At 44.7% G+C, this 11,534-nt stretch overlaps 1 protein-coding gene and 1 long non-coding RNA gene across 2 annotated transcripts; both read left to right on the forward strand.

The window, feature by feature from the left end:
* The first annotated feature begins 5,733 nt into the window (after positions 1-5,733).
* LOC120676652 lies at positions 5,734-6,686 on the forward strand. Its single transcript, XR_005675931.1, has 2 exons — positions 5,734-6,229; positions 6,333-6,686. It is a non-coding gene; the product is annotated as an uncharacterized LOC120676652 (long non-coding RNA).
* A 102-nt stretch (positions 6,687-6,788) lies between these two features.
* LOC120675930 (probable glutathione S-transferase GSTF1) lies at positions 6,789-9,009 on the forward strand. The gene is made up of 3 exons (XM_039957134.1): positions 6,789-6,975; positions 7,088-7,136; positions 8,479-9,009. Exons 1-3 carry the CDS (start codon positions 6,829-6,831, stop codon positions 8,928-8,930), a joined length of 648 nt encoding a protein of 215 aa, XP_039813068.1. The 5' UTR covers positions 6,789-6,828; the 3' UTR covers positions 8,931-9,009.
* Positions 9,010-11,534: the final 2,525 nt, after the last annotated feature.

Below are 11,534 nucleotides of genomic sequence, written 5' to 3' on the forward strand. Positions count from 1 at the left end.
TGTGATAGAGAAGACTGTCTCACACCGGCTAAGAAAATCCCCGAACCCCCGTCTCACCCTTACACAGCGGAACCGTAGCCCATGTGAGACGACCACGACCGGGGCCGGGCCTTAGACCTGTGCTTTGGCACTATGGGACAGACAAGGGGAATTTTTTAAAATCAACCTGAAATTCGCTTCCAGGTGGAGTCGATCCAGGTGGAGTCGAACCCAGGACCTGAGGAGTGCCGCTGGGTTCCTCTAACCAACTCAGCTAGAGGCCCTTTGGCGCCTATTATTTAAATAAAGGTGTAATGTCTTTAAAAGTCCTTGTCACAACACATTAAGTAACATATCTAATGCTGTCGGTATTTATGATTTTAAAAAACTGATGACCAAATTGTTAATATTTGACGAATGGTAGTCATAAACAAACTTATATTTGAGGTTAGAGGTATTAAAACACTGCATACATGTTTCAACGTTTAAAGATGAAAAGTTATATCCGAATTTAGTTGGTACCTTCTGGATATCCAAATAAATCTGGAAAGGAAGCAGGTGCTGCTCTTGTGTTCGCAAATCTCAGCTGAGCTTTTTTCCAAGGTATTCAAATTTTACTTAACATAGCTTACGGCTATTGTGTATAACACACCAAATAGAGTTGACAGCATTTACGTGTGGTTTTCAGTTTGTTCATTATGAGATATGCGCAAAAAAAAATCCCATAGCACATTCAAAGTCTAGCATATACAAAATTGTACTGACGTGAAACATAGAAGAGTCTAACTTTCCAGTTTGTTACTCAAGCTGGAAATGTCTCCGGTGTTGTCGTCGGAACAATCTAGCACATTCAAATATAACAAGGAGCATGAATACCATGATAGCTAACTGAACAATGTAAAACCATGGTGTCTACAATTCAAACGCCAAGGAGACACCACTAATAGTAACTGGTAAGAGTTTAGCTACTAATTACACAATTATAGCTTGCAGCAAATTTTAGTACAATATAGTTAATACTTGACTCAGACCCACCAGAGTACCAAACCTCAACTACACATAGGGTGTGATTGGTTACTTTGGCTATTGCTAGCCTGGGTAGGAGTTAAGTATGGCCAGCCCAATCCAGGCTATTGGAAGCCTTTAGACCCGTGTTTGGTTGGTTACATTGTGACTTTTTACTCTGGCTAGATTGTGTTTGTTTGGGTGCATAATGGGCTAGCTTGCACTGTGTAATGCAATTGGGCATAATTGGTTGCTTGTATAGGGCCTCTTGTGAGCAACGTAGCCTTGTTTTGGGTATGCTTACTCCTTTGCCTATATGGAAGGCGGGACTCCTCCTTTCCCAAACCCTACAGTTCATTCTCACTGCTCACCTCCAGTCCTCTCTTCTCTTGCCTCCACCTCAAACTCTCCTTCCCTCCCCACGCCGAGGCCTCCAGCGTGCCACAGCTGGTGGCGGGCCTTGCTCCAAGAGCGGTGCGGCGAAGCGAACTGCGGCGCAACCCTCTGGTCCCTCCAAGTTTGTGGATGTGACCTCCCCGCAGCCCATCCCCATCGACTATTCAACATTCATGCGCAAGGCGGGCCGGCCATGCTCTCGGTGCCACGACTACCACATGAGGAAGCGTAAGGAGGAGACGGTCGTGGCAGCCAAGAAGGGAAGCAACACCTCTCCGTTGGCCTCCCTTAGTGGATCGAGCACCACCCCTTCGGAAAGATCCAAGGAGGAAGATGGCGAAGAGGAGGAGGATGATTCCGACGACAACACCAACGTCTCATCGCGATTAACCATAGTTTGAGACCTCTGTAGGATCAAGGACACCGACTAGAGGGGGAGGTGAATATGCGGTTTTAAACTAAAATCACAAACACTAGAGAAAATTAATTAGTAACACAAAAGAGCTTCTATTTCTAGCAAAACTTGGGGTTTGCAACCTAGGTGACAAGAGGTAATTCCCTCCCCCTTTTAGTCATCACTTTTATGATAAGGAATAAAGTGTGCCATCTTAGAAAATCTATCCATCACAATAAAAATGATATCCCTTCCCCTTTTAGTCCTAGATAGTCCCAAAACAAAATCTAAGAGGCATACACAAATCATGTGGATTCAAACGAGACGTAGCTTTTTGACATATTGTGCAGCGAGTCACAAACCGCTCAATGTCTTGTCTGATCTTTTCCTCCTCCAACTCTTCATCCAAATACTTCATGTTCCTCTCCATTTTTCCTAAATACAATAACATCATTAGGTAGCATACCATTCTCATAATTACCAATTGAACATAGGAATGAGCTCACCTGTTGATTTAGTTGATGTGCACGAGCTCTAGTTATTGATCCTTGCATATCCATGTGAGGAATGCCGTTTGTATCCGAAGGAGTAATGTCCTCATCACGGGGAGCAAAAGCTGGAGCACAGATGGGAGAAGAAGCATGGGCCTGCAGTTGCGGTAGCACTTTCATAGCATGCTAGCGCCACAACAGCAGTGGATCGGGCGAGGGTGGTGGGCCTGAGGTGGCGATGTGGTGGCCGATCCGCAAAAAGTACCAGGCCGAGGTTCAGGTCAGCGGTATGGGCACGGCTGGTGGCAAGATGTAATGGAGGTCAAGGCATGGTGCCCCGAGGCGACGATGATGCGGCGGGATGGAGCTGGGAACACATTGGGGTGGTGTTGATGGGAGCTTCTCACAGAGGATGCCTACATTGTGACAGCTGCGGCGGGCCGGGCGATGCTTTGCAAGGCGGGTCATCGCAGGGGGAGGGGAGGTGCGGATCGTGCGGAGTGATAGGAGCGGAAGTGTAAAGGCGGGAACAGGCGAGATGGAAAAGAGAGAGCTTCATCTATCAATGAACAATAGATTGACGGAGCTCTTGGCATTGCTTTGTTTTTCTCTCCTTTCCTACTAGTGAGTTCCGATCCTTTCGTTCGAAATTTTGTGGAGATCAAACGGGGACATCAAACGCCTCATGTGGCGAGTTGGCAAATCGGATGGTTCATGTGGCTGGCTGGCGGACTATCAAGACCTAGTCAAAGATCGTAGCAAACTTCATCTTACTATTACTAATTGAAGGCATGTGAAGCCACCTAGGATTCTAGGTGGACACTCTGAAAACATAGAGAAATCATATAAATTCTCATAAAAATCAGAAACATCTAGCCATCAATCCAACAACTCTTATTATAATAACCATCGGATCTGTTATCTTTCCTAATAAATTATCCACCTCTGACATTATAAAAATAGACTAAAGTAACCCCTAAACATATCTAAATTACCCACCTCTGCCATTATAAAAAATCTAAAGTAACCCCTAATCTTTATGTAAATTACCCACCTATGCCATTATAAAAATAATACAAATACCCCCTAAATTTGCATATAAATTATCCAATTATGTCATTATTATTACAAGTTAAACTACTCATAAATTTAAATCTAATTATATAATTATAATAATATATTAAACTGCACCAATATAAATTCTAAAATTACTATTTCTATCATTATTAATATATTATTTATATAAAAATACTATCCATGATATATGTCACCATATATTCATGTATGATGGAAGATATAACAATACTAATTCACAAACAAATAGTTCAACTAAACATATATTGAATACATATGGAGATGACTAAATAATGAAAATATATATTTTAGAGTATGTGTTAGAATATTTAATAGATGAAAAGGGCGTGAGATAGATAATTATAATTATTTATTTTATTTTTATATTAATTCTAATTAGTCCGGGAGCACGGGTTGATAGACTAGTTTTCTTAATTAGTAGTAGAGATTTTCAATGATAAGCCACAAACAATAATACTATTTTGATAGGCTTAGCACTTTGACTGTTGCCCACACTACAAGAAATGTGGTGATCTATGACGAAAATTTTATGAAATTTTAAAAAAGTGTCACAATGTTACACAATCCATGACGATTTTTAAAATTTCGTCATGGATTTGAAGGTATGGGCCCTTGGCCCAAAACTTAGTGACGTTTTAATTAATTCGTCATAATCGAGCCCACAAAACAATGATGTTTCGGCATTAATGTCACAGAAATCGTCATAGTTATTTTTGACTAGTTCTGCCATGGTTCGTTATTTAATTTTAATTATATTCAAAACATGTTGGAAATATGTGCATTATTCTATTACTAGATTTTAATTTGAGGCATGTTTCATAAACAATTAAATACAAGATGCGAGCTAGTTCTAGCAGCATGTAAAATTACTACGCGGTAAATTAGAAGTTGTCTATTACATATAAAAATTATGTTAGGACCTATAAGATTGTTAGTTTTGCATTTTACTTCACAATATTGTCTTAATTAGTTATTTAAAAAGGGCAAAAACAATTTTAGATATAAGAATCGAAACCTAGTCACAAATCTCAAAGATATAAAAAGTATGACTTACCAATGAGGTATGCACTCATTCATGAAATGCTAGGCGTTTTTTTAGTTAAATTATCAGTATGGATTAAAAAGAAAAAAAAGTGGCACTTTTTTAGTTAAATTATCAGTATGGCTTAAAAAGAAAAAAAATAAAGTGGTGCATGATGAGGGTTCGAACCTTGGTTCTAAAGATAAGAGCCACCCACCTTTCCATTATGCCACATCATAACTTGTAGTTCTATATCAGGTATTAAGGTTTTTATATAGTCTCCTATGTCTTAATTCGAACCAAAAAAAAACGAGATGGGGATTCGAACCTGCGCCGTGGGAATAAGAACCGCAAGAACCACCAACTGGTCTACACTGTCGGTTGTGTTGGTGAGTGGTATTACCCTATTTATAGACTAGTATCTCATATTTTAATAATTTGGAGAAAAAAGAGGCGCAGAGACTAGCGGGGATTCGAACCCGGGCTTGGCGCTAAGACAAGGCTGCCCTACCAATGCGCCGAGACTTTGGACTTGATTAGATAATAAATCATTTTTATACTATTGTTGCGACGTGGCCTCGCTTCATCTTTTTTTTCAATTCGCAATTAAATTTTGTAATTAGTATTTCTTCCTCATATGAACACGTCCTTCACATAAAAATTCAGTTCTTGCCACTTGGTCTCCCTCATTGAGTCAAAGAGGGGAGGATGGAGGACGTTGCCATAGGAAGAAGAGGGGGTACACATGCCACTGAAATGTAGAATTCTACAATGATTTGACTTTAGCTCATTTCAATAATGTTGGCAATCCCCATTTAGATGAAGCCACAAATACATCATTTAGATAATTTTACAATTAGTTAAATTTTATACATGTAACATACATAAATATTATTTCTAGCTGTCTCAAGATTTTGCATAGGTTGGCTGATTTAAAAGTTGAGAAACGAACTTGACCAAGTAGCGGAAATTCAAGGACCATATCATCTATTTTGCCTTAATTTTTATATCTCAAACAACATTGGGGAAAGTAATTTTGACTCACCATGCATGAATCAGTCACACATGATGCTAAAGATTTAATAACACTCTATCATATATATTGTCGTGAACTTCAAAGGGAGTAGATATCTTCTCCAAAGTTCTCCGCATGGTGATGTAAAGAAAGCGATCACATGATTATCTTTGGTTAAGGGCAACTCCAACAGATTCTGTAAAACTAGTTGAATCTGCAAATATAACTAAATGGCTAAAAAAACACTATCCAACAGCTTTTGTATCCCACTCGCTCAGCTATCCAGTTCTTCATCCCGGCTCCTTCCTTCGGCAAAAATGCAGCACCTACTCGACGCGCCATCTACCATCCCGCGGTCCCCACTGGGCCCTTCCATCTCACCGCCGCGGAGCTCCTCCACCCGCCACAGAGCTCCTCGGACCGCCTATTCCCCTGCCATCCCACCCCCTCGCGGCGGCGGAGCTGGGCGCCGTTCTCGCCGGCGGCGGGGTGGGCAGACCCGTCGGCTACGCACCCGGGCGGAGCTGGGGCACTCGCCGGCGCGGCGCAGGGTCACCCAAGGGCTGCCCGCGATGATGCGACGAGCAGCGGCGGCGGCAGGAGAGGCTAGCGCAAGGAGAACACGGCGAGGTCGCCATGGCTGCCTAGAGGCCGAGCTCCGCCCCCATCTTCAATACTCCGTCCACGAACCAAATTAATCCAATTCCTCACAGGGATAGCAGCTCCATGACCTCCTCCATCGATCCCCTAACCTAGCCGGCCGAATCCCCCACCGAAGAGACGTCGTGCCGTCACGCCATGATCCGCTAGAACAACCTACCTCGACCTCTCCGGTGAGGCCCCTCCCAATCTCCGAACCAGAGCCCACGAACTACCAAAATGGACTTATCTCGTCGCGTGGATCATGGTGCTCTCGCTAACTCTCCATGTTCGCAGCTCGTTTGACGAGGAACGCAGAGTTGCCGCCGCGGGCGCTGGTGGCCACGCCGATGAATGTCGCCGGCGCGTTCTTCCTCGTCTCGGGCGAGCTCCAGTCACCGTCTACCTGTGCCAAGTGCGTCACCACGTGTGCCTCAAATTTCTGAACACTGTGGTATGCTTCTTGGTCGCCAGTGATCCTCGTAGTGTGGGAACGCCGCTCTTAGAGGAGGAAGAGGAGCTGCTGCACGCGGTTGGATTTAGAGAATCTGTTGGATTTCATTGCTCTTTTACTAGCTATTTCATTTTACATAATAGCTAAACCAGAATTGTAGCTATTCATTTTTAAAAAAGCTGTTGGAGATGCTCTAACACAAAGCCCCATGAGTTGACCCATACGCTAGCTCAAATCTCTATAAAGCAAGTCTTCTTCTCCAGTTAGTAGCACAATCACAGACTCCTCCTAGCTTCATCTTCATCCCATTATCACACGAGAAGACCACATACAGAGGAAATGGCAATGAAGGTGTACGGGCCAGCAGCGTCGACGAACGTGGCTCGCGTTCTGGTCTGCCTGGAGGAGGTTGGCGCAGAGTACGAGGTAGTGCCCGTCGACATGCCCTCCGGCGAGCACAAGATCCCAGCACATGTTGCCCGCAATGTAACTCATCATCACCTCCTTTGATTCGACGCTGTCTGCTTGCAATCCTCCCTTATCAGCTGGTGCGCGGTCTCTCATGTCTATATTGTACTTTCTCTACTTGTTCATGCAGCCCTTCGGTCAGGTCCCAGCTTTCCAGGATGGTGATCTGATTCTTTCTGGTGAGATTTCAACCAACAATGCTCGTTCCTTGCTTGGTTCAGCCCAAATTTAATGAAACAGATTTACAGATGTCATTGCTTGCATCATGGTAGTATGTGGAGATAATTATGTTAAAAAGATCGTGTGATGAGGCAGTCAAACAATGCTGCTATTGTTAGACGAACTCGTTGCCTCCAATTCCTAGTAGTCTGTAGTTTATGCTAACGCCAAGGCAGCAGATGCTCGCGCGGGCCGCGGTGCCGCCGCGCCAGCCGGCCTGCGTGTGCGTGAGTGCGTCGGACTTCGATCTTCGGTGTCGGTGTCTTGTCGTTTGGAGAAGGAGAACACCTGGCGCCAGGTCCAAGCCAGAGTAGATGAAAACGAAAGACCAAACCCCAAGTCGCGATCGCGACGCGGAAGTGTGGAAGTCCGGAAGACCGGGCGCTACTTCGACCCGAGTGGGTATTAGGGCATGATGAGATACTTTCTTTTTAGATGGGCCCAAAGTAAAAAGTTAGGTTAGCCCAATATATTAGTTCATGGTAAATATAAAAAAATTAGAATATTTTTTAATAAAAAATAATTTTTATTGATGGAACAATTGTTCCAGCATAAAAAAAATATTCTGTCATGTGTAATAGTTTGACTACGAAAGGGTGCCTAGCCGGATTGGTTAGGTGGCCTTAGGAGCACTCCTCAGGTCCTGGGTTCGACTCCCGGTGGGAGCGAATTTCGGGCTGAGGTTAAAAAAATCCCCTCGTCTGCCTACACGCCAAAGCACATGGAAATAGGTCCTGGCTCTCCCCGGCCTGCTCTCACACGGGTTACGGTATGGGTTACGTCGCCCCTGTGTAAGGGTGGGGCAGGGGTTTGGGGGTTTTCTCGGCCTGTGTGAGAGGTCCTTCTTCTTACATTAATGCCCGGGGGGCGGCTTGCCCCTCGCGGGTCGAGTTTTTTAATAGTTTGACTGCTAGTCACACGTGTGACTCCTAATATTTATTAGAAGACCTACATATCTAACTGTCTACTCGTATACTCTGAGTTGGATGAAATACTACTAACTATATACTAGATGTTGAGCCCCCTCCCTCTATGAGCCCCGAGCCGTCACCCCGGCTGCCCTCCCCCTTGAGGCGGCCCTGTTTATGCACTCGGCCACTCACTCTTCAGACGTCAGTTTGTCTTTGAGGTCATTAAACATAAGCACCAGTAATATATTTGCTTCGCAATATTTGTGGCGAATATGGAACTTTGCAGTAATGCAGTAGGATCAATCTATTTCCCCCCTTAATATGGAACTTTGCTATGTGCAACTTACTTGGCTTACACAAATGACAAATTGTACATCTCAATTCTCAACAGAGTCCCGTGCAATTTCGAAGTACATCCTTCGCAAAGGCGGGTCCGATCTCCTCCGAGAAAGTAACCTCTCCGAGTCTGCAATGGTGGACGTTTGGCTCGAGGTCGAGAAGGCGCACTTCAACAGCGCCATGTCGCCCATCATCTTCCAGAGCTTCGTCGTCCCTAATTTCTTGGGCGGCGAAACCGACGTTAAAATCGTCATGGAGAATCTAGAGAAGCTGAAGACGGCCCTGGAGGTTTACGAGGCACGTCTGTTCAGGTTCAAGTACTTAGCCGGAGACATTGTCAGCCTAGCGGACATCAGCCATTTCCCGGCAGCCTACTATCTGCTGGGCGGGCCCCATGCGTCAGTGCTTGAGGCGTATCTGCATGTCAAGGCCTGGATCACCGAGGTGATGGACAGGCCGAGCGTGAAGAAGGTCCCGGAGCTCATGAAGATGCCATCAGCCTGACCTCAGGAAGCAGTATACTAGTACTGGATTTGGATTTGTGCAGAATCTGCTCTCTCTAATTGCATCCTTTATATTCTTGATGATGATCCTGTATTGTGATCAAGAACATTCTATTGAGTTAATAAAGTGAGCAACCATATTTATAGTAAAATTGAGATGAAAAATCACCCGTCCGGCGAATTTTTATATTTTTAACCTTTTTTAATAATATTTTAATTTTAACCGATATCAAGGTTTATTTGCACCACGTAGCCTGTTTGGTCGCGCCAATGCACCTGGCGCGACAAGTAGCCTCTGTCGCGCCAGTGCATGTGGTGCGACAGAGGCGCCACATCATTGCCCCATCAGCGCAGCCGTGACGCAGTGCTGCACCGAGCGCCAGGGTGGCAGCCCTGTCGCGCCACATGCGCTGGCGCGACAAGCGCATTACCTGGGCCCGCGCAGGCCCCCTTCCTCCCCCACCCTCCCACTCTTCCTCCCCGCTCCCGTGCAGTGCGCCGCCAGGCGCATCGCCTCCGCCGCCGCCGGCCAAATCCCCCCAAATCCGGCGGACAGTATGCATTTCCCACTTAACAGAACACATGTAGTACGCTCTAGCAGCTGTGGTCGGCCACCTAGATTGCTTCACCTCTGCCGGAATACCGCATTCACTATTTGGGACAGGTAGTGCTGGAGGGACTGGGGCATCCTCGCATCTTACTGTAGGATACTGTATCTCAACCTTACGCTTGCGTTCCGCCATCAATCTAAAGACAATGTCATTATTGGACATCTAAATAAGTTAAATTCCACTACTCAATCCTAGAATTCCTATTAACCAGTACAGATAACCTTCTACGTATCAAATAAAGCTCTAATAAAGAGTACACTATCAACTACAATACATAGTAGAATGATGGAAAAGTATCTAAAAGTTAGACATCCACAATCATTTTCTCCAACTCTCCATTTTCTTTATACATACTCCGTGAAACAACTGAGCGAAATCATCTATCTACAAAAAAAGCAACTACACAAACAATTCCTTGTTGCCTATTATCCATGAATAAAACTCATATTAATAGGCCCTCAATCCTAATATCATTCCCGCAACTCAATCCTAGAATAGATATTAATCGGTGCATGCACGTACTACCTCACGTCCAAATCGCGAGCATAGTACCATCTACGTGTCATCCAAAACTTCAATCATAACTACACTATCAACTACAACATCATTTCTCAAATCAACACCCAAACCCTAATCACCTTCAACTACTAATAACTACTAATGTACATGGTAAAAGAAAGAAAAAAATAGGGGCAATACCTTCGGGGATGGGGAACGATTTCCCCCATTTTTCCCTCCACAAAACGCCAGATTTTAGGGGATGGGGGGCAAATGGCCGGCGGCGGCTTGAGCAAGCCGCTCTGCTCGGGCTGGAGGGGGAATAGAGGAAGGGTGGGGGAGGAGGGGGGCCTGCGCGGGGCCAGGACATGGCGTCTGTCGCGCCACCCCGCCTGGAGCGACAACCCTGTCGCGCCAGTGCATGAGGCACGATAGTCGTGTCCACGTCGACGGCCTGCATGACGCGCGGACCGGCCCGCTGCCAGCGTGGAGCATCTATCGCGCCACCCTGTCTGGCGCGACAGAGGCTAATTGTCGCGCCAGTACGGATGGCGTGGCCAAACGGGCTATCCAGCGGAAATAAACTTACAACCGGGTTAAACTTAAAATATTATTAAAAAAGATTAAAAAAAATTCCGGTCCGGCATACTTCCTTTCAAGTTCACAATTCACTGTCACTCCTGTCCCCTCTCTCCGCCCAAACTCTTAATCTCAAGTGAGTGCTCCTCAACACCTGTCATTAACATGGATTTAAATCTCATATGGGGCTCCTCATGTTGAAAAATTTGCAATATGGAGTCAACTTTCTTCAAACCTTGGTCCCAAAATTCCGGAAAGTTTTTAGTTGAAATTTGTGAATTGTAGTTAACAGTTTTGTCATTTGAAGTTTTATTTAGGTAAGCATTGAATTTTTTTTGTGAGTAAGTTAAGCATTGAATCTTGCCTATGATGAAAACTTTTTTTGCTAGCACCATTAGGTGGGGTGTGGGGAATAAATAAACCAAATAATGTAAGATTGGGTATTTTTTTTTGGAAACGGGAAGCTTTATTGATCTTAGCCAATTAGATCAAAATGATACAATTATGTAAGATCCAATCTGACCTCTACATAACTAGGATGCACACAGCCAATAAAAGAAACAAAAGGAGAATGGCAGGACCAAAAAAGTAATGCCACAGCAAACTACAATATGCAACTTCACCTTCAGCCCTCTAAAACCATAGCAGCCCCTGAACAATGAAATATAATCCCAAAGACAATGCCTCCAACAAGGAAACGGCATACGCACACACCGTCATTATAGTGACCCTACCAACAAAGGCCAGATCAAAGATTTTCACCCGAGGGAGCCATTCATCGGAATCCAAATAATACCTTCAGCAAGGCCATTGCCAGGTACAACTAGTTAAGGTTAGACCTAGGAATTTCTCCCCGGAGCCAATGAAACGAAGTCACTCGGTGCTGCTTCCACCTTCTTACCAAGCCAATGCTTTCA

Source organism: Panicum virgatum, chromosome 5N (assembly GCF_016808335.1).
Source record: "Panicum virgatum strain AP13 chromosome 5N, P.virgatum_v5, whole genome shotgun sequence".
Taxonomy (NCBI): domain Eukaryota; kingdom Viridiplantae; phylum Streptophyta; class Magnoliopsida; order Poales; family Poaceae; genus Panicum; species Panicum virgatum.

Excerpts from the sequence above, each read along its gene's own strand:
- LOC120675930 (XM_039957134.1), top strand. The coding sequence starts at position 6,829 with ATGGCAATGAAGGTGTACGGGCCAGCAGCGTCGACGAACGTGGCTCGC. Across the intron at positions 6,976-7,087 it reads CAGCACATGTTGCCCGCAAT|CCCTTCGGTCAGGTCCCAGC; the intron begins GTAACTCATCAT and ends TTGTTCATGCAG. Across the intron at positions 7,137-8,478 it reads TGGTGATCTGATTCTTTCTG|AGTCCCGTGCAATTTCGAAG; the intron begins GTGAGATTTCAA and ends AATTCTCAACAG.